Genomic DNA, 21,744 nt, shown 5'->3' with positions numbered 1-21,744 from the left:
CGTGATACTGTCTGTCGTGGAACTGCTTCACATAAAATCATCACTGGATATTTGTTAGCTCTGGTATCAACAATGAAGTGTTTGACAACTTACTCTCCGAAATCATCGTCATAAGCATTCACATCAGCAGAAGTTGCCACGTTACGACTAGCAACCAATGTAGTCTTTGACTTTGCAGCCTTGCTCTTCTTGCCCCCCTTTTCAGCCAACTTCTCCTCCTTCATTTTCTCGTTGCTCAAAGCAGTCAAACTGCTTGCAATCTTCTTGATCTGATCGCTGGGTAGATCTTTGGCAAGTTGTTTCGCGAACTCTTGTAGGAAGATGGTGTAGTGAGCCTTCTTGGTGTTGCTGGCAATAACTGGAACCAAGGTATCTCGCATCTTTTCAAACTGAATCTTGGTCTTTGGGTCGAAAAGTGGCAGCGTAGTGAGATCAACAGTAGCATTCGGATCAGCCGAGTTAACAACTACAGCGTTAGCCGCAGTGGTTGCTTTGCGGCTGTTGCTGATACCAATATTGCCGAACAGATCTTCGGCGTGCTTCAAGTCGGATTCTTGCTCGGTACGACGAAGGCGTTCACGTCTCGTGGCTGCATCTTCTTCACTGCTATCATCACTGCTTTCCTCGGCGAGTCTGCGAGCATTTTCGGCTTGTCGTTCGGCAATACGTTGGGCCTTTGTCTTCTTGTTTGCTTTCTCCTCTGCCTCTAGTTTGGCCTTCTTTTCGGCGGCTACCTTAGCCTTCTCGCGCTCGACCTCGGAATCTTCTGCTGCATCCCAACTGTCCAGAACCTATTCTCCCGTCAGTATCTGCATGCGAATTGAATGTGATTATCATGAGCATACATCGCTGTCATTCTCTTCCTCGTCGTCGAACTTGCCACGTCTAGGGATTGTGGCAGCGGCCGGGGGTGATGACGGAGCAGTGCTACTGCTGTCCTCTTCTTCATCTGCTCGGTTGAGTAGCGGTCAGCCAAATGTATCCTAGAAAAGTTCATCACTGTGCATAGTGGCCTGCAGCGTCGATCTTGACCGAGCCGCTTAAGAATGTTGCGAAAGTCGAAACCGTAAAGACGAAGAACGGGACTCTGGCACACTCTGGCACAACGTCGCCACAAGTTGGTGACGCGCAAAAGGAGAGGTAATTACTCACCCCATTTTTCAGGCATATTTGCGGTGATAGATTCAAGAACAGTTGTACTGGCGGTATTTGCGCGTTATATCTTTATAGTCTAGAAGGCAGACCGGTTTGTTATTTGTGGGAAGGTTGATGATGAAGGGAAAGTTGGTGGTCGAAGATTGTGCGAAGGAGGGTTGGGTCGCGAACTTTAGGCTTGGTGGGGTGTGCCTTGATGCCTGACCTCATTGGCTCTTCATCCCTCCGTTTCCTCCCCCTTAAATTGATCTCACCACACGTCATAAATGATTTTTGATGCAGAACTCATGCACTCTCACTATACAATTGACCTATGGGAAGTCGATATACTCAACGTTCCAAAGTGTATCTAGAACAACGTTCAAAAAAGCGCTGAAGTCACGCATGAGGAGGTTGAGATATAGTGCCGATTATTCGCACCCAGTCATATGTCTAGGCTCGCAGTGGACAATAGAAGTGGCAGTCGCAGCACATAATTCCTCAGGACAGTTGACGAAATAGCCTATTTCGTCAATTGTTTTCAAGAAATATGATTATCTCAACTCGTAATTTAAGTTGCTTGCCCAAATTAAGACGTACTGCCATGGATTTTGTCTATGCGGGACAGCAGCCGTAGCACTTAATTTCTTAGAACAGTTGACGAAATAACGCTATTTCGTCAATTGTTTTCAGGAAATACAATCTTCTTGACTCGTAATTAACCTGCTTGCCTAAAGTATACGATAATTACTTATAAGATTAAGGAGGTTCTGCCATGGATTTTGTCTATACGAGACAAGATAGTCAGCAACGATGTTTCCTCAGCATAGTTGATGAAATAACGATAATTCGTCAATTCTTTACAGGAAACATAGTCCTCTAGACTTTTAATTTAAGATACTTTCCTAAATTAAGGAGGTTTTGCTATATATTTTGTCCTATACAACTCTACGAGCCAAGATAGCCGGCAACAGAGCAACGATGTTTGCTCAGACCAGTTGATGAAATAACGGTATTTCGTCAATTGTTTTCAGGAAACATGATCTTCTCAACTTGTAATTTAAACTAATTTGAGCATGTATTTTGTCCTCTAGCAATGCAAGACAGTCAGCAATTAAAGTACGATATTTGCTTAGAACAAGTGACTGAATAACGATATTTCGTCAATAAGTATTAGTAAATGGAATCTTCTTAAGTCTATTTAAAATACAATTACAAAATTATATTTACTCGCTCTAAAGTATTCTACAAGTTTACAGATAGTGAGGGGGTTCAGTCATTTTTTTGGTTTGAACTCTTCATGGCAAAAATCTCCGGGACTTCAGAGACTTTTTGAAACAGACATATGTTTCATGAATCGAAAGAGCACTTTTAGTTGGAGGATTTACGAAACTTGGTGCAAGTGGTCAGGTTTCACAGAGGAGGATCGGGTGTGAGTGAGATGGTATAACTTTTCATTCCTTCTTCGTTTAACATAAGCATACTGCCGTAAGATCGTTAACTCCGCAATTCATCAGGGACCTTCGTGGCTCGGCTCATAAACATTCCAAGCCATTGGTTTCAACACAATTTTCAACGATTTACAAGTTGATAGCAGTTCTGAAGTTCTCCCCGGCGTAGATAGCTTTGTCACCAAGTTCCTCCTCAATTCGAAGAATCTGTACGGTTAAGATTAGCAGACGGCACGTGACTTTCAAAATGAACTCACCTGGTTCAACTTAGCAGTTCTCTCAGATCGGGCTGGAGCTCCTGTCTTGATCTCTCCACACCGCAAGCCTACGACTAGATCTGAGATCGAAACGCTGCGATGATTCAATTAATTAGTTACTAGAAGAATTGGGGTTAGGGAGACTTACTCCTCGGTCTCACCAGATCTGTGGGAGACCATGACACCCCATCCAGCAGCGTAAGAGTCCTTGGCAGCCTGGATAGACTCGGAAAGAGTACCGATTTGGTTGACCTTGAGGAGAAGAGCGTTGCAAGACTTAAGCTCGATAGCCTTCTTGATGCGGATTGGGTTGGTAACAGTCAAGTCATCACCGACAATTTGGAAGTCGGAAGTCTTGTAGAAGTAGCTCCATGCCTCCCAGTCGTCCTCAGCGAAAGGATCCTCGATGGAAACGATTGGGTATTTCTTGGCGAGAGTTTGGTATTGCTCAGCAAGTTGCTCGTAAGTGATCCACTTCTCTGGGTCGCTATCGGGGTTCTTGAAGTCCAAGTCGTATTTCTTGACGTCCTCCTTGTAGAATTCACTGGAAGCGACATCCATAGCAATGTTCATCTTTCCAGTGTAACCAGCTTTCTCAATGGCCTCGGTAATGAGCTCAAGAGCCTCCTCAGCGGTTGCAATATCTGGTGCAACACCACCCTCGTCACCGACGTTTCCTGCGGATTGGCCGTACTTCTTCTTTGCGAGGCTCTTCAAGACCTGGTAGACCTCAGATCCATGGCGGAGTGCCTCAGAGAAGGACGGAGCGGCGCTGGAGACTAAATTAGTGTCGACCAAACAGATTAAATGTAGAAGAGCTTACGATGGGACAATCATGAACTCCTGGAAAGCCAATCGTCCACCGGCGTGGGATCTTTACACTGTCAGTAATGCTTCAAAGTATTGACCAGTTCACTGACCCTCCGTTGAGAACGTTCATGAAAGGAACTGGAAGGACGTATGGCTTGGAGGTACCAGCGAGGTCGGAGACGTGTGCATAGAGAGGAATTTGCTATAAACATCAGCATCATATCTCTTGCACAGAGGTATTTTACACACCTTCTCAGCAGCGGCGGCTTTAGCAACAGCCAAAGAAACACCAAGAATGGCGTTAGCGCCAAGCTTTCCCTTGTTTGGAGTTCCGTCAAGCTTGATCAAGAACTCATCAACTTTGGATTGATCTTTAACATCGATGTTCTCCTTGATGAGGGCTGGGCCAATTGTCTCGTTGACGTTGGCAACAGCCTTGGTAACACCCTTGCCAGCCCACTTGCTCTTGTCTCCATCACGAAGCTCAACAGCCTCGTGTTGTCCTATATTGCAGCTCAAATCAGCTGTGTTTCGAAGGATCTATACGGAATTTACGAACCGGTGGAAGCTCCGGATGGGACGATGGCACGGTGAAGGCCAGTCTCGGTGACAACGTCGACCTCGACGGTTGGGTTACCGCGGGAATCGTAGACAGAACGCGCGTGGATCTTGGTGATCGCCATGTTGTTCTAATTTCTTGAGAATGTCGATTGTCAGTGAATGTCCAAGTGAATGAAGATATGCTGGATGTAAAGGTACTCAGTAGCAAATGGATGCTCACCTTTGGTATATGAAGTAAATTTTTCTGCGGAATATTGGGTCAGTGTTTGTTTTTCGTAAGATTTCACAAGTCACAGGCGTGAATGAGGGATTATGAAAAGAGCGACGAGATGAGAAGCCTTATCAAGTCTTCTGCAGTCTGTAGTTTTGGATAATGGGGCTCTAATTGGCTGCGAGAAGAAAAACCATTACTTACATGGATTCGTGGCGTGGTGGTTGTGATGTGGAAAGCTGCGATGACAAGACGAGAGATAGAGGGGTATTTTTGCTGAGATTGCTGGTGGGGTGACCCTGGTCGTTTTGTTGACTCGGAGGTGGGCGTGGGTGGGCGACAGCAACGAGGCTTTTCAGTGCAGTCCACAGTCGTTTGTTTGGCCGAACTTATCAGGAGCTAGAGTGCGAATCTCGTCTTCTCCGGCCACACAGATGTTTGCTGTTATTAGCCAAGTTTGTAATCGAAAATGCCTTACCTAAATAGCTATTCTCTAAACTGTTCTACGAAATATGCATCACTTTGCTCTTCCTACAAACATGCGGGCTATGAGGCTTAATAAGGTTACTTACTACCTGGTTAGAAACCCCTGCTGTCTATCAATCAGTTGAGAAAGCTCCGAACTAGTACGCCGGCTTTTATCCTGTCATCTGTGGACGAACTCACTTTGTGTAATTTTTGATGTATTCTACGCTACTCTCACCTTTGAAAGTGACAGATGGATTAGTTTCACTAATTCTTTCATTAATCAAGGTACTATCTACATTACGGTACACACAATTTGCTCGACAGTTCGAAGGTTCTTCCTGCCCCAAAAACCGCTTCACAAGCCCTGTAAAAATTTGCTACCTACGAACTACAGCCCATGGAGTCGGTCACCGAAGTTATATATAAACTGGATTGACCAAATGATGATAATTCTCGGGAACGTTATTTGGAGAACTCTTATTGGAGAGTGGACAATGACACAGAGTTCCCAATCACGGTTCGGAGCATATGGGTTGCACGTGACGACGTACCTCATCAACAAAACTTATGCCTGAGATATAAGGGGTCAAAGCCCAAGTAATGCATCGACGCGAAGCTCTCGGCTGCCTCTCTCGAGCCTCTGTAGCTACAGTATCGACACTGACAATCTACAACTTCAAACCACAACACTAATCATCGAAACCGAATCCCAACCTCGTTTCACCCCTTCCATCACATCCGAAAGCCTCGACCATAGTAATTTCATAATACAATATGTCGGACGATGAGAGAGCACATGCGCTGCAATCTTTCAAGACGAAGCTTCTCGAATCAAGGGAATGGGAGGCAAAGTTGAAGGCACTGCGGCAGGACATCAAGGGATTGCAAAAGGACTTTGATCAGACGGAAGAGAACATCAAAGCTCTACAGAGTGTCGGTCAGATCATTGGAGAGGTGTTAAAACAGCTGGACGACGAGAGATGTAAGCTGCAACTGCCCCCAGGAATATTGCATTCATACTAATACCACATCTCAAAGTCATCGTCAAAGCCTCATCGGGACCTCGATATGTCGTCGGCTGTAGATCAAAGGTGGATAAGGTTGCGCTCAAGCAAGGAACTCGAGTCGCTCTGGATATGACAACACTCACAATCATGCGAATGCTACCGCGAGAAGTCGATCCTCTTGTTTATAATATGTCGCTGGAAGACCCGGGGCAAGTCAGCTTTGGTGGAATTGGTGGGTTAAACGAGCAGATCAGAGAACTGAGAGAGGTCATTGAGTTGCCATTAAAGAATCCCGAATTGTTTCTGAGAGTCGGAATTAAACCTCCAAAAGGAGTTCTGTTATATGGACCTCCAGGAACAGGGAAGACGTTACTGGCAAGAGCTGTTGCTAGCAGTCTGGAGACCAACTTCCTCAAAGGTACTATAATCTACACCTTCAGCATTGCTTTGCTAATCAAATAGTCGTGTCGTCTGCCATCGTCGACAAGTATATCGGAGAATCAGCTCGACTTATCAGAGAAATGTTTGGCTATGCCAAAGAACACGAGCCTTGTATCATCTTTATGGACGAAATCGATGCCATTGGAGGACGAAGATTTTCTGAGGGTACATCGGCAGATCGTGAAATTCAGAGGACATTGATGGAGCTTCTCAACCAGCTGGATGGATTCGATTATTTGGGTAAGACAAAGATTATTATGGCAACAAATCGACCGGATACTCTTGATCCAGCGCTCCTACGTGCGGGACGTTTGGACAGGAAGATCGAGATTCCTCTTCCTAATGAGGTTGGCCGCTTGGAGATTATGAAGATTCATGCTGCTGGTGTGGTCACCGAAGGAGATGTTGACTTTGAGAGTGTGGTTAAGATGAGTGATGGCTTGAACGGAGCTGATCTTCGAAATGTGGTTACCGAGGCGTATGTTGCTCCCTGATATGTTGCATCGACTTCCTACTAACATGATTTTTGTCACAGGGGCCTGTTTGCGATCAAAGACTACCGGGACGCTGTGAACCAAGACGATTACAACAAAGCGGTTCGGAAAGTGACGGAGTCGAAGAAGCTGGAGGGCAAGCTGGAATACCAAAAACTTTAGAATTAGTAGAGACCGCTGTATTCTGTTTCTTACCTTGGCGCCATAGCATGCAGTTGAGCGAAATGCTCGGCTTGTACAATATAATCATGAGAGCATGTCGCAAAGCTGCCGTTCGAGTGTAATTCGCCAGGCCGCTCTTTTCTGCTTCATGATTTAAGACCTATGTATGACATCCCTTCCACATCACCATCACATATCCCATGTGTTTGTTGTCCAAATCCCCCACACGGTGAGAAAGTGCGGTGTACGCCGTTTGCGGGTGTCGATGACAACTGGCTCAAGTCAATCTGCATCTGGTTGGTCTGATTCGTAGTGCCGTAGCTTTGCACGCTGACAGCAGCGGCGGCCGAAGAAACGTGCGAGTCCCTCAAAGACATAGCCGCTTGGAAAAATATCAAATATTGATAACTCTGATTCTCGCCATATCGTATTCGTGCCACCCGTGAACTCTTCTCGTATAGATGGCGCCCTTTGCAATGCAGGAACCACGAGAAGATGCTTGCTTCCTGTACGTCATTGCAGGTGTCCCTTTTGACTCTGTTCGGACTGTCAAGACTTTTTCAGGGTTAGACTCCGTGCCTGGCGATCATCAATCGTTACCATAATTAGACCACTAGCGACCGGAGTGTGGCTTTGCATTTTGATAGCACTGGTCCCGGGCAAAGGCAGCGTCCAAGTGCCGTTGGCATCTCTATGGAAACCGTGGGCGCATCGTAACACAGAAAAGTCTAACTCAGAGGAGGAAATCCTGGAGAGCTGACCCCTTTTTCTGCTGTCGATATCCCAGATTCCAGTGAGAAGCGCTCGTATAAGACTGTATGACCAGGGTTTGGGGCAGACTTGGCAGCCCTGTGAACTCTCTCAACAGCATGAATATTGCCAAATTGCCCAATGCGGAACCAGCTGGTATGCGCTGACATGGAGCAGCAGAGCAAATGTACGAAAGATACAAAATTGAGGCTTTGCAGGGGTCTTTTAACGGCTGCTTTCAGATGGTTCGGTCAGACTGCAGAAAGCAAAGGTACGGCCTGAGGGTTGGTGGCGTTCCCCGCCACGGTACGGTCTGAAACAAAACACAACCCAACCCGACAGCTTTGCTTTATTCCCATATATTCACCCACGACCCCCTCCCAGTCTTTCCATTCGCATCCTACCTTTTTGCCATTTACCACCTTCTCGTTATTACAACTGCACGCCAGTCCTTGCATTCGTTTCGAACCCAACCACAGCAATTGTATACCCCATAATCTCTCGTTTCTCACCCTTGGGAAGCCGTCAACATGTGGTACGTAAACAAGAGACCCCTCCGTCAGCTACACCAACAGGACCCAGAACACAGCTAACTTTCTGCAACAGTGGCATCTTCGGATAGTACGTCAATCTGATTTCTGCGAACCATCTTACCAGATTACTAATCCTGTGCAGCATCAATTACCTGGTGGAGAAGGATAGAAAATACATTCTCGACACTTTAGTCAACGGCCTGTCCCGTCTCGAATATCGTGGTTATGACTCTGCTGGTCTTGCAGTCGATGGTGACAAGAAGAACGAGGTCTTCGCTTTCAAGGAAGTTGGAAAGGTCGCAAAATTGAAGGCTCTAATTGAGCAGGAAAAGCCAGATTTGACCAAGATTTTCGATTCCCACGCGGGTATTGCACACACCAGATGGGCGACTCACGGCCCCCCATCCCGCCTCAACTGCCATCCACACAGGTAAAATGCACTGCAATTGGCAAAATGTTCTGTGCTAATAAAGACTCGCAGATCCGACCCAACCTGGGAATTCTCGGTCGTCCACAATGGTATCATCACCAACTACAAGGAGCTCAAGACCCTGTTGACGGCCAAGGGATTCAAGTTCGAGACTGAAACCGATACTGAGTGCATTGCCAAGTTGGCCAAATACCTCTACGACCAACACCCAGAAATCGGATTCACTGATTTGGCCAAGGCTGTCATTAAGGAGTTGCAAGGTGCATTCGGTCTTTTGATGAAATCCGTCCACTATCCACATGAAGTTATTGCTGCCAGAAAGGGTTCCCCACTCGTTATTGGTGTCCGAACAGAGAAGCGCATGAAGGTTGACTTTGTCGATGTTGAATACGCTGAGGATGGACCACTACCTGCCGAGAAGGCTTCCCAGAATGTCGCCATCAAGAAGTCGAGCGTTGGAAACTTCCTCACAGCTGGCAACCTCCTTGCCCCAGCCGACAAATCGCTCTTGCACCGCTCGCAATCCAGAGCTTTCATGACCGATGATGGAGCACCAATGCCAACTGAGTTCTTCTTGTCTTCGGATCCATCAGCTATTGTTGAGCACACCAAGAAGGTCATGTACCTGGAGGATGACGATATTGCACACATCCATGAGGGTTCTCTCAACATCCACAGACTCACAAAGGCCGACGGTTCCTCAAATGTCCGAACAATTCAGACCCTTGAGCTTGAGCTCCAAGAAATCATGAAGGGCAAATTCGATCACTTCATGCAAAAGGAGATTTTCGAGCAACCTGAGTCAGTTGTCAACACTATGAGAGGTCGTCTCGATATCGAGAACAAGCAGGTTACTCTTGGTGGATTAAGATCATATATTTCTACCATCCGCCGTTGCAGAAGAATTATCTTCATTGCTTGCGGAACCAGTTATCACTCTTGCATGGCAGTTCGTGGTGCGTTTGAGGAACTGACTGAGATTCCTATCTCTGTTGAGTTGGCTTCCGATTTCCTTGACAGACAGGCCCCTGTATTCCGTGATGATACTTGCGTCTTTGTCTCGCAGTCCGGTGAGACTGCCGATTCGCTTATGGCCTTGAGATACTGCTTGGAGCGCGGTGCTTTGACTGTCGGTATCGTCAATGTTGTCGGTTCTTCAATCTCACTCCTCACCCACTGTGGTGTACACGTTAACGCCGGTCCCGAAATCGGTGTTGCATCTACAAAGGCATACACATCCCAATTTATTGCCATGATCATGTTTGCTTTGTCTTTGAGCGAGGATAGAGCATCCAAGCAGAAGAGACGAGAGGACATTATGGAGGGTCTTGGTAAGATTTCCGATCAGATCAAGGAGATCTTGAAGCTTGATCAACCTATCAAGGAGCTCTGTGCGAGAACATTCAAGCACCAAAAGAGTTTGTTACTCCTAGGTAGAGGAAGCCAATTTTCCACTGCCTTGGAGGGTGCTTTGAAGATCAAGGAAATCTCCTATCTTCACTGCGAAGCTGTCATGTCTGGTGAGCTCAAGCATGGTGTTCTGGCTTTGGTGGACGAGGATCTTCCTATCATCATGATTCTCACTCGTGATGAGATCTTTGCCAAGTCTTTGAACGCTTATCAGCAAGGTATGTATTTCCGCACCCATTCTACAGTCAGCCACTAACAAATAATTAGTCATTGCGCGTAGCGGAAAGCCAATTGTCATCTGCAATCCTAATGATGAGGAGTTTGCTGGTGGAAAGGCCGAGAAGATCGAGATCCCAAAGACCGTCGATTGCTTACAAGGTCTCCTCAACGTCATCCCTCTCCAGCTTATGGCATACTGGCTTGCCGTTGCTGAAGGTTTGAACGTTGACTTCCCACGTAACTTGGCCAAGTCTGTCACCGTCGAATAGATTGACGGTGTTGTCTGCAAATCGTTTGGGTTATTAGCGGTGCTTTGGGTTTACGATTTTGGGATTGGCGCTCTTTTCATTGGAATCAATACCGCGGGATAAAAGAATTCTCGTTTTTTGACATGGATGAGCAATGACTGGAACATGAAATTATGGACAAATGCTCTATTTAGTTTCATGTACTAAATTCCCCCTCTTAGATAGTCTTGCTTTACCCATTGTGGAATGTATGCTAGTTATCGAAAGATATTTAACTTGATTGGCCTGACTTTATCCTTGAAATTTGTACGGTATCTGCTCTTCGTTCTTACAGACATTGACATCAAACTCAAGAGTTCTAACTTAGACAGAGGGGAGCGGACAACGAACTCGCCTAAACTAATTGTATGTTCAATCCACCTCTGCCATTCTATGACAGGGCATACTCGTCAGGCTCGGATTCGTCCTTGACCAGCGAAGGTACAATAATTATAGACCAAGCTAAAAGTCAAGAAGGTCTTCTTCAATACTTTCCTTCAAATGTGAATTCGTTTAACCTGTCAGTGCCTTGATCTATATCATACTATTGTCTTTGAAGGATACACCTGGGCGGAGCGAACACACTGTTGTTTAAGCTAGTTCTCATAGGAGAGAACCTACAGCCAGCAGACTCCATGAACTAGTCCCAATGGCCTTCGAGACTATCCGCCCATTAATGAATCACGCAAGCAACATAACTTATCACCAATCCCTCCAACTCCATCAAACATCCTAAGCACATATAAAACACAACTTTCACATCTTCCCTCCCACCACACCTACCCCCCACCCCCACCCCTAACCCCCTCAATCCTCGCCCTCTGCTCCCGACTAACACAAAGCGCCGCATCCAGCTCCTTCAACCCGGGTTCCTTCATCACAGCCAACGCCGCCAGTCCCAGATACGAATGATAGATATCCGGTGGACCGCCGGGGTGTTTGCTAAATCCTCCGATCCGGTGTTGGGTCTGCGTGAAGAGGAAGCGCCGCATGGAAGGCGTGTTGACTAGGGGGGTGTAGGTGGGGTTGAGCATCTGAGGGGTGTTAGTAGGGGATGAGGGTGAGAAAGAGGGAGGGGAGGAGGGGGAGGGAGGAGGTACGTTGAGGGATGCTGTTACCCAGAAGGCGTAGCATGTGTCGACGGATTTGTTGCAGCGGCCGTTGAAGCCTACGAATTCTGGTGAGGTAGTTGAGAGAGCGGGGATGGCATGTGCTGAGTGGATTCCTGCGAGAGTGTTGCGGTTGTCTTGGTCTGGGAGGCTGTCATTGTCGTCGTCGGAGTCTTCGTCTGGAATATATCCTATTTGTCTTGACATGAGCCATCTGATAGTTGCTGATATATCTGTGAGCCCAGAGGAAGTAGCATTGTCTTTTGCGGTATCTGGATTATTAAGACGATTTAGAATCTTGAGAGAGGCAATGGCACAGTATGTATATCCAGCTTCACATGGTCAGACGGCACCTCAATCACAAAAGTCACAATACTTACCATGTGCTTCATGCGAGGAGCTCTCGGAGATACCTCCATCATAAGTCTACAGAAATCAATGTATATTCATATAATCCGCAGAACTCTCGACCTACCTGACCAGCCTTCAAATGTCTCACCAGCGATTCCACATTTATATCCTCAATCCCTCCAACAGGACCCTCCATATCCCCTCTCAACATCCACCGCACATTGGCAAGCACATAACAATACCGCATATCATACCCCCCCTCCACCTTCCCCTCCCCCGTAACCAGTTCCCCAAAACTCCCATCCCTCCTCTGCAACCTCCTCAACCACGCCAAACACGCCCCTCTATTCACACTCTCCAGCCCCCCCACAAAACTCAACGCCAGAAGCGCAAAATACGTAGCCGGCAAGTTCGCTGGATCCATACTCTCCCCACCTTCATAATACGCGTCTGGATACCGATGGTTCGGACTCCCGCAGAAGCCGCCGTGCGGGTGCTGGCATTTGAGTATCCAGTCACGGATGGATGTGCGTTGGGCGGGGGGGAAGGTGTCGGCGCCTGCGTTGAGGAGGTCGAGGGCGGAGAGGATGAAGAAGGCGAGCGTCATGCGTGAGGAATCAGTCGTGGTGTATTGGGTCGGGAGGAGGGTGAGGAGACAGCGTTTCCAGTATTTGATGTGTTGGGGGATGTCGAGGTGGGTATCTTCTGGAGGGTCTGCCATGGTTAGTATACGATTATCGTTGTTGAAGGATATCGTTTGTTTTGTGTGAAGTTGATGGACTTGGATTTCTCAAACCAATTGCAGATCTTCTGAATGCCGACTCAGATCCTTGCTCGGAACCGGATTATACTTACGCCTATATGAATTAAGCTTTTACCCCTGGCGCTTCTCGTGCCAAAGCTTCCATAGATTTATCGTCGCTCTCGTGACGACTGGCGTGGCATACAACATCCCAAACACCTGTACAATACGCTCTCCAGCGCCTTTCCGTCTTTCTCTCTATTTCCCAACATCATATAAAATATATACACACTCCGCGACCACAGCCCACCGCCATCATGGCGTTAATATCCGCCATGACGATCATCACCTCCCTCTCCCTCTTCCACCTAACCCTCGCCTATTTCTTCCTCACAAACCCAGATGCGATTGCAGATCAAGCCATGGTTTTCATCATAGGAGAGGCTATGAACATGGTACGGAACTCTCTTTCCCGTTTTATATACCAGACTAACAAAGTAAACAGCCACATGCGCGCTCCTTCGAAGTCCCATCCCCAACGCTAGCCTTCCTCGCAGCCCTCTTCCTCTTCCTCGGCATAAGCGACCTAACAGCCTGTTCCTCGCGCGAAGAAGTATTCGTATTCTACTGGGGTGCTCAAGGTACATCCTATCCCCTCCCCTCCCCTTCCCTTCATCCCCCTTTCCACTAACACCCCTCCCAGCGCCCGCCCGCCTCGGCGTCCTCCTCCTCCTAACGCTCTACTCCTATTTCTTCTCCGCCAAATCACCCATCTACGGTACATCCTCGTACATCCCCAGCGTATGGGGCGAAGGGCTCAAGAACCGGATCTTCTTCACCTGGGCGTTTGTGGAGACGGCGGCGTGGTTCTGGATCTGGGTTACGTTGCGGGAGGAGAGGAGGGAGTGGGCGATGAAGATCCAGATGCAGAGGGCGGAGGAGGAGGAGAAGTTAGGACATTGATGGGATTTATGATTAAGAGATGGGGGAATTTAATAAGGATTTGCGATGGTTACTGCAGGAGTTTATTCTTAATGTATATGGATCTTGCGGAAGACAGATCTAACTTCAGAATTGAAGGGGACAAGTTGGCCGCGAGGGTAATGACCTGATGCTTAGAGCAAAGTTCTACTATCTATCCTTAAGGAGTTAAGGGCATATCTCAGTCCTTCCACTTTTACCTTCGCGGGGCCATCTGTACAGCCTGAACACGAACCAGCGTGGCGGAATTCGTTGCGACAAAGCTACTATGTCATGGGCATGGTACCCAGCAGTGTTTATACAGAAAGAGAAGAGGCGAAGAAGGGGCATAGAGAGACTTGACAATCATTACCGACATCATACTACAATACTCTTTAAGATAAAGACTCAAGATATAAGCATGCTTTCAGGAGACGCAGAGTATTGTGAAATACTGTTTAAATTTCGAATTGAGTACATGCCTAGCTGATATCCCGTTTCCGACCTCGAAGAAGCCGAAGATATTCGGATCCTACGTACATTTATACTGAGGCTCTCAAGCTAAAAATTTATCCTCAATCTTTTAAACTCAGACCACTGTTTTGTATCAAGTCAATCAACTAAACGTCAAGTCTCCAAAGACTTTTTATCCTCCGTGAACTACGCCAAAGTAAAACGCCAACATGGCAATTTAAGCCTTGGTATTGCCCTATTTGAACGCCGTCGATATATAGAGAATCCATGCAAAAAAGAAACCCCCCTAGAGACCACCAATTTTCAACTCTACTTCGTACACAAAAATGAAAAGTTTTATGCCGCCTGGCCTCGATTAAATGAATAGTTTCGAGGAGGCCTAGAAACTCTGCTAGATGAGGCAATAACCCTGGTAGCAGAAGGAGAGCGTGTTATTCTTAGAGGATCATTTCGACGTGGTGGCATATGTCGGTACGCTGTCATTCTTCTATTTCTTGGGCCAGGTTCGAATCTTCGAATCTCGTTATCGAGCTCATCCAGATCTGTTTGTTCTGAGTCCGATCGTAAGCTTTGCTGATGCTCTGCAAATATCATACTGATCCTAGGATCATACTGCCGAGCTCTTTCATTTGGTGATTGTTGACGGTTCATTGCTCGACGCCGCCGAACAGGACGTATTGGTGTGTCAGAATCATCGTTCAAATCCAGGACCTCGTTCGCGACGCCCAGATCTTCTGTGGTGCGGTCGTTAGTTTCTAGTGAGTTTTCGTAAGCATTTCGGCTCATGCTGCGAGTCGATCGTGATGACGGATATTCGTTTGCTGAATGCGGCTCATCGTCTCCAGGCGTTTCACTGCGGTTACGGTTTAGTCTAGGCGAAAGTGACATTTCTGTATCACCGTCTCGATCATACATGTATCCTGACTCGGACTCATCATCAGCTTCACTGGGTTCGCTCGCACTCGAGTAGCCATTTGCTGTTGGTATATTTTCATGCGGAATATAAGGCGGATAACCGTCCCGGCCACCATAGGTCGGTGTTGGTGACAGGCTGTCACGGGACGCATCGGTCTCCTCATCAGAAGGGCCATTTCCTCCAATGGTTTCTGTATCGCTATTGTCTTCCGAGTTCTGATCATCCTCAGTATATTCGTAGCCGCTCCGGAATTGAAACTGCTCCTCCACATCACTATCAGGTCCCTGGTCCAATGGGCTCCAGCCAGAGCGTCGTAACCGATCTGCCTCACTGTTTGTATCACTAACATCCGCCGCACCGTCAGTGTTGGAGGCCACCGACGGCGAAGACGAAATTGAGGGTCTGAAGGCTCGACCTCTGTTTCTAGGAATACGACTCGAAACTTCACCACCCTCATCTGACTCGTCATCCGATATTTGGATCGGGGCGGACTGGTTAGAACGTGCGGTAGATCTCCCAGGTCTTCTTATGGGCTCGTCATCCTCATCGTCTTCGACGAAATCTTCCAATGACCCAGCGTCCTCGCTATTCTCCGAATCGGAATCGTCATCCAGGTCGTGGCTTAAGTCGATATGGCGTAGGGGATCAGGGTGCCGCCAGCCAGCGTATGGATGATTAACGCCGTAGAGGCTATGCTCCACTAAGTCCATATCGATTTCATCGTCCATGTCGAGGGACAGAGCATCCAGACCATCAAACTCAGCGTCCTCGTCAAGATCGCTAAAAGCATAACCATCGTCGTCTATGTCTGCACCACAGTTTATGCATTCAGGGCCCCCTTCATGTTCGAACCCACATTCCCGGCAGCGCATGACCCCACCATCCACCTCGTCACGATACAATTCTGCACTACGGCTCGGAAATGTTCCTTTGAAAAGTCCATCTGGACCATTCTTGTCCTTTTCTACCTCTGCAATTTCTTCCGCGCGACGTTTTGTGTGTTGATCGACACTTTCATCCGACGGTAAGAGCTCTGTCCGTTTCGTAAAGACCTCGACCAGCTGCTTCACCTGTGCATATGTCAGGACGCATTCCATGTTACCAGAAATATAAGCTTACAAGAAATGAAGGAGCTGGTATATTTTTGACCTTTGTCCGACACTCGGGGCATGTCTTCTTCCTCCTGTTGGGTATGAACCAGCTACATAAACACTGTCTCATCAGCACGGTAAGCCACAGCGAGCGCTGCGGTGTCTTACAGAATAGCAGTATGTGTGGCCGCATCCCAATGTCCAGGGCTCGTAAAGTAGTTGATCGCAGATTGAACAGGTACATAAGGATTTTATACTTGTGAGGTCTGCTTCAAAGAGAGAATTAAGCTGGCACACCATGTCAGTGTATGCTCCGCATTTCCAAGATTGAGCACTCACCTCTGCCGTGTCCCTTGTTCCCTTAGGTCTTGCCGAAAGTGACGACACTGGTGTAGCTTCTCGACTGCTGAAAGTCGCGGACTGCTCGGAGGGAGCCCTTCTTCCTGGTCTGTCTGACAGATCTGCTTTGACAGCGGGAGGATTCATGTTGTGAGAAGGTGGATGTTGCGTGCGTGCGTGGTCGCGAGGAGGGAAACTCTGTAAAACGTGGGGCGACAACAGCGCCCTCGAACGGACTGGCCGTATGACGACACCCGCCTGATGGGCTCGATTTCTCGCAAGCCTTCTGCTTTCCAAGATTGGTTGCGCGGGGGATGCACAATGTCGTGTCGGGGGTGGAGGAAGAGGAAGTAGAAGCAGAAGCAGAAGCAGTTGAAGTGAAGGAGAATAACGGTTGCTAGCCGGACCGACGAGTAGCTATGATGAAGAGAGTCGCGCCTAACTCGTCCCCCTCTCACTTGTACTGTAAGGCTTTCGCGCCTCGGAGAACAAAGGCCAGTCAAACGGCGGCGCTACGGTGGTCCAGACTCTCTTAACGAATCCGCTACATCTTATTTTCCAGCAGTTCACGCATTCTATTTTTCATTGCTATTGGAGTGCATGGTTTGGTAGATCTCAGACTTTCTCCCATGAAACCAAGGAATGATGAAGACTCGTTCAACGTAATGAGCCAGCCCAAGGTACTCGAGTAGATGCTTTCTAGTCCTAGGGCTTGGGCTTGGGACGCTGCTTCTACTGCATGACCGCACACGTGATCATATTGGGCAGTCATGCTAGTGCCGGCTGCAAAGAACCGTCGAACCACCACGACCTTCAACCACCTGGGCAATTCCTCCTGCTGGGTCGACTCTTGCCAAGCTCCCACAACCTTCAATTGAACTTGGAGACATGTGCTTTGAGCTCCGCCGTCCCTGGATTGGACTCTGAGGGCATGGTATGTCGAATATGCCAGCCCGCGTTATGTGGTGGGAGTACGAGTACCGAAACACCTCAACTGGAGAAAGCTCAACTTGAGCTCGACATGGCCGGCCAATGACTAGAATCGCTTCAATTGCGCAATCTGCACCTACGGATGACACCACCCCCATCTCAAGGGTCGATATATTTCCGATGTAAATATCAGATGCCGCCTTTCTCCTCACACTGTGTGCGGTCAACCGCCAAATACATCATCTTTCGCAGTGTAGATGGGCCACGCTTACAAGGCCATTGATGAGTCTGCGGTGCAGAAGAATCAAATTCATTATTGGTTGCTATGACTATCTCACCATCACAAAGTGCTCCGATGTGAAACCGCCCTTGCTAGCGACCAACAATCTAATATCAAGGCGTTCGCCAAAAGCAACTTCAACAGTCTAAAGCATCTCCCCCACGCATCAATTCAGTCTTTCAAAGCGACCATGGAACCCACTGCGACATGCTCAAACGCGTCAAATTCAATGAGTACAAACGACAAAGCACAACTTCAAACCCCCCCCCCCCCCGGCATTTCACAAAAGCCCTTGCAACTCCCGGCTCTGTGTCGTTGGTGCTGAGAAAGTCTTGTTCGCACAAGCCATTTATTGAAGCCTCTTGCGTTTGGCGGCATCGGCACACACTTCTGCTAAATGTCCCTTCTGAACTGCGGATTCTTCAACAATTTCGTTGTTAAGATGACTCAATGTCTTGACCTCAAAGTCAAGAAATTCTTTGATGGCGCCGACATCCGTAGCACCAGCTTTCATGGAGTCTCGGATGTCCCTCAACATTTGACGAATGCGAGCCTCAGCGTTCTCGAGCTGGTATTCAACAGTCTGCCCGTAGAGGTCGGAGAGATTCGAGATGGGTCGAACTGTTGTCAGAACGGTGTCATCGCGAACTCTGGGGGAACGAGGACGGAACGAGGTGACCATAGTGATTCGTTCCTGGCCACCATATGCACGAAGTGCTTGGTGATCGATATATCTTCCTTGGAGAACGACAGCACAGCCCTAACATTATCAGTTCTCGGTCAAGAAGCTTGAGGGTGATCAGCGTACCTTTTGAGGGCCCCGGACTTTCTTGATCTCACCAGTGCCAGTTCGCAGGGCAGTCTCTCCTCCAACCATTCCTGTAGTGTCGCTCATCATCAAGACACAGACGAAAGGATAGCTGTCTCTGTGCCAGCCAACAATTGGTTCGTCATCCTCTTCAGAGATCATCGTTTTGCTGTCATACTTTTTCTTCTCCCCAGGGATCGACAGATTAATGTGACCAATCTCGTAATCCATGACCGGAACGAGATCGACTCCAGCAATCTTGGATATGATTGAGAGTGTCTCGGGGTGCTTCCAAGCCTCAAATATGAACTTTCCATGCCTTCTGCTTGTTAGCTTCTCATTCGCTCGTGTATTATGGTGCGCGAGAAAGGTGTCAGTCTGGTGTAGGCTTCTTCCTAGACACAAGATAGTCTATTGTGACTAGGTAGTGGACTATGTCCCGACCAACACCCTTCTCTTCCACAGTGAGCGTGTGACAGAAAAAGCGACCTACTTTGGAGCATATCCCCGCAATTGTTTTGGAGCAATGTCTGATGTATAACTGTAATTTTCTTGGACTTCTTTGTTAAGAACTTCGCTTCTCATAATGTCTACAGCCTCCTCGCTGAAAAGACGGAATGGTTCGGAGACTGCGTTCGGCGAGACACCATTGTTCGAAGGATACCCAATGTCTTCCATGGTGTGGACGAACTTTGGTGGCTCGAAGTCGAGATGTTTGTGTGGGTTGAAAAGCTTGCCAACAGCTGAGGAGCCATGATCAGAAGCCAGGTATCTTGCGAAGGAGCGCTTGAGACTTTCTTGCGTCTGTTTTGAGGAGGGATTGAGCCTAGGAGAGTTGATGGTTTTGGAGTAAAATCTCTCTGGTGTCGCAGGGCCGAAAACGTCTGGTGTAGCCATCATGCACTCAGTTGATGATACTGGATTTTCCCGATGCCTATTATCAGTCAGAGAATGTTCCTTCAAAGTTTGGAAGGAGCAGGTAATCTCCACTATCACATTTTGTTCGCAGCAATCTCAAAGATCTCCTTTGCTGATGTATAATAGAATGAAACAACGAGAGGAAAAGGAATTCTAATGCCAATGGCAGGTCTTTCTGGCCTACTTCTATTTCTAAATCTTGTTGAACGTCTGGAATGTTGTATATAGAACGAAATGTTGTTGCAAAAAATTGTACGACCGCGAGGCAGACAGAAAAATTCTGAACATGGCTTCTGTGTTGGATTCAGATTTTTCTATCGGCCTCGCTTAGACAGGAAAGTGAGGTGAAGGTCATCTTTGAGTAAGGTGACTATTCACTACATGACGTTCGCATCAATTTCATGACGTTCGCAACAATCTCACAATGTTCGCATCGCTCGTCTGCATCATTGGATAAAGTTGATATCAGACCATTGAATAACTTACGATTGTTTCACTCTTCTTCTTCTTCTTATTTCGGAGTACTGGAGTTTAAATGTATGTATGATGGGGGAATGTTGAAGAATCGTTGACGATGTTGTTCCTTATGACGTTTGGGGAGTATGGGATACTGTTGCGGTTCTACTCGGTCGCTGTTAGTACAGTAATACACGTCGGTTGTGTTGGTTGCTATTTCCTCTATTTTTATATCTGATGCGGCGTCAACGGCTCCCTCCACACTATTTCCTACTGCTCACTTAAGTTCCGGTGCCTCACGTCGACAGACCAATCTAACTAGGTAATGCGCTACCGGTTGATCAACCGTGATTGTTGCACGTCCTTGAAGCTTCCATCCAGTGTCCCTGGTTCACTCCTCCACACTTTTCTCCGTCCCTCTTTTTGCCGTTCTCATACTCTGCAAGAGCTAGAAGAATTATCGACCGGGAGTCTCACGATAGTTGCCGCACATCTGCTCCTCTCCAAGCAACCTTATCGTAGGAAACTGCGATTCCTTGAACTGTCTTTGTGGCTGGAGCGTAAAGGAACACTCGCGGTGTGGATGTTGGGTAAGCTGAGTGAGGGTAAGCCGGAAAGTGGATTGCTGCAGCAGATTTCCTACTCGGATCGTTGAATGGAAGTTGTTTCTCGAAACGGATGGTGCCAGAACATGAGCAACATGTGGAATCAAGTGATATAATGAGTAGCTATACGCTTGTTTATATGTCCATCCAATCAGGACGCTGGTTCCGGAGCATATTTAGCCACAGCTCCTCCCATCTCTATCTTTTCCCATCCCTGACAGCGTCATCACATTGGCATATTGGAGTTCACCACGAGGAGCTGGAGTACACATTACCAAACACACACATATCAGGCGCCGATTGTGGAGACACGCAACAGCAAGAGTGGAGGAAGCAGTTTAGGTGTGGAGCGCTAATGTTCTGTTGCGTTCAGGAGCGCTAGGAATGACTGAGTTGCTGAGCTGCTCTGGCGCTCTGGATCTGATGACCCGATTTGGAACAGTAAAACGATCAACCAATCCAGCCTCCACTTCATCGATGGATACGTTGATTGATACTGCGACAAGCTTGTGATTCTCTCCATCTGAGAGTGGTCGTTCACTAACACACTTCGCCGCAACCGGACGTAGCATTTGCTCAATCGTAGCCAGCTTGTAACGTCCGATGATGGACGAGGCCAGCTCATGTGCTGTGGCTCTTACATGACTGTCAGACCATTACGATCTATTGGCGTTGGGCTGCTCCTATATTGGGCGTTGGGTCGCTCACATGTCATGTGCATACCTGCATCAACGTCGTAGTCCGAGCGGAAGGCTTGGGACCAAAGTCCCCGATTTCCATCTATTTTCGCGCAGTCCCTGATAGATATCTAGGTACTGGATAGACGTTGAGGAAGCTAGCAAACACTACATAGATGCGAGGAAGCAAACTTGGCAGTTACAGATTGGGGTTGTGACCAGTCGTAGACCCTCCCTTCAAACCATCAGTGGAAGGATTCACTTTTGTGAACTGTAATCCAATAGAACCCAAACCAATCATTAAGTAAGGTCTCTCGACCTCATCGTTTCAAAACAACTTGAATTTTATTCCCATAGATCTCATGGCATGTAGTTGTTGCTTTATCGATAAGGGAGCTCGTGCCCCTGTCGGCATCTCGTTTGATAAGCCGACCCTGCTCGACCAGACACCTGCATCCATCAT

The 21,744-nt window shown here is 47.6% G+C and overlaps 8 protein-coding genes across 8 annotated transcripts; 3 read left to right on the top strand and 5 right to left on the bottom strand.

The window, feature by feature from the left end:
- Positions 1–27: 27 nt before the first annotated feature.
- On the bottom strand, positions 28–1,168 carry GLAREA_02049 (uncharacterized protein; the record flags this gene model as incomplete). Its single annotated transcript, XM_008089265.1, has 4 exons — positions 28–43; positions 94–791; positions 846–949; positions 1,153–1,168. The coding sequence occupies 4 exons, from the start codon at positions 1,166–1,168 to the stop codon at positions 28–30; spliced, it is 834 nt and encodes a 277-aa protein (XP_008087456.1).
- A 1,546-nt stretch (positions 1,169–2,714) lies between these two features.
- GLAREA_02048 (Enolase C-terminal) lies at positions 2,715–4,335 on the bottom strand (the record flags this gene model as incomplete). Its single annotated transcript, XM_008089264.1, has 7 exons — positions 2,715–2,792; positions 2,843–2,936; positions 2,991–3,614; positions 3,666–3,716; positions 3,763–3,854; positions 3,902–4,155; positions 4,212–4,335. 7 exons carry the CDS (start codon positions 4,333–4,335, stop codon positions 2,715–2,717), a joined length of 1,317 nt encoding a protein of 438 aa, XP_008087455.1.
- A 1,331-nt stretch (positions 4,336–5,666) lies between these two features.
- Positions 5,667–6,996, top strand: GLAREA_02047 (P-loop containing nucleoside triphosphate hydrolase; the record flags this gene model as incomplete). Its single annotated transcript, XM_008089263.1, has 4 exons — positions 5,667–5,874; positions 5,931–6,317; positions 6,362–6,818; positions 6,876–6,996. 4 exons carry the CDS (start codon positions 5,667–5,669, stop codon positions 6,994–6,996), a joined length of 1,173 nt encoding a protein of 390 aa, XP_008087454.1.
- A 1,280-nt stretch (positions 6,997–8,276) lies between these two features.
- On the top strand, positions 8,277–10,607 carry GLAREA_02046 (SIS; the record flags this gene model as incomplete). The annotated part of the gene is made up of 5 exons (XM_008089262.1): positions 8,277–8,281; positions 8,353–8,367; positions 8,422–8,709; positions 8,761–10,337; positions 10,387–10,607. 5 exons carry the CDS (start codon positions 8,277–8,279, stop codon positions 10,605–10,607), a joined length of 2,106 nt encoding a protein of 701 aa, XP_008087453.1.
- A 797-nt stretch (positions 10,608–11,404) lies between these two features.
- On the bottom strand, positions 11,405–12,806 carry GLAREA_02045 (Terpenoid cyclase/Protein prenyltransferase; the record flags this gene model as incomplete). The annotated part of the gene is made up of 4 exons (XM_008089261.1): positions 11,405–11,659; positions 11,726–12,066; positions 12,115–12,160; positions 12,210–12,806. The coding sequence occupies 4 exons, from the start codon at positions 12,804–12,806 to the stop codon at positions 11,405–11,407; spliced, it is 1,239 nt and encodes a 412-aa protein (XP_008087452.1).
- Positions 12,807–13,144: 338 nt separating this feature from the next.
- On the top strand, positions 13,145–13,790 carry GLAREA_02044 (uncharacterized protein; the record flags this gene model as incomplete). The annotated part of the gene is made up of 3 exons (XM_008089260.1): positions 13,145–13,282; positions 13,333–13,468; positions 13,531–13,790. The coding sequence occupies 3 exons, from the start codon at positions 13,145–13,147 to the stop codon at positions 13,788–13,790; spliced, it is 534 nt and encodes a 177-aa protein (XP_008087451.1).
- Positions 13,791–14,597: 807 nt separating this feature from the next.
- Positions 14,598–16,754, bottom strand: GLAREA_02043 (RING/U-box; the record flags this gene model as incomplete). Its single annotated transcript, XM_008089259.1, has 4 exons — positions 14,598–16,247; positions 16,297–16,389; positions 16,437–16,556; positions 16,608–16,754. The coding sequence occupies 4 exons, from the start codon at positions 16,752–16,754 to the stop codon at positions 14,598–14,600; spliced, it is 2,010 nt and encodes a 669-aa protein (XP_008087450.1).
- A 1,412-nt stretch (positions 16,755–18,166) lies between these two features.
- GLAREA_02042 (uncharacterized protein) lies at positions 18,167–19,522 on the bottom strand (the record flags this gene model as incomplete). The annotated part of the gene is made up of 3 exons (XM_008089258.1): positions 18,167–18,577; positions 18,626–18,944; positions 19,119–19,522. The coding sequence occupies 3 exons, from the start codon at positions 19,520–19,522 to the stop codon at positions 18,167–18,169; spliced, it is 1,134 nt and encodes a 377-aa protein (XP_008087449.1).
- Positions 19,523–21,744: the final 2,222 nt, after the last annotated feature.

The sequence above is a fragment of the Glarea lozoyensis genome (genome assembly GCF_000409485.1).
Source record: "Glarea lozoyensis ATCC 20868 chromosome Unknown GLAREA7, whole genome shotgun sequence".
NCBI classification, from domain to species: Eukaryota; Fungi; Ascomycota; class Leotiomycetes; order Helotiales; family Helotiaceae; genus Glarea; species Glarea lozoyensis.
Note: the sequence above shows the minus strand (reverse complement) of the source record. Positions and strands in the feature narration are given on the sequence as shown.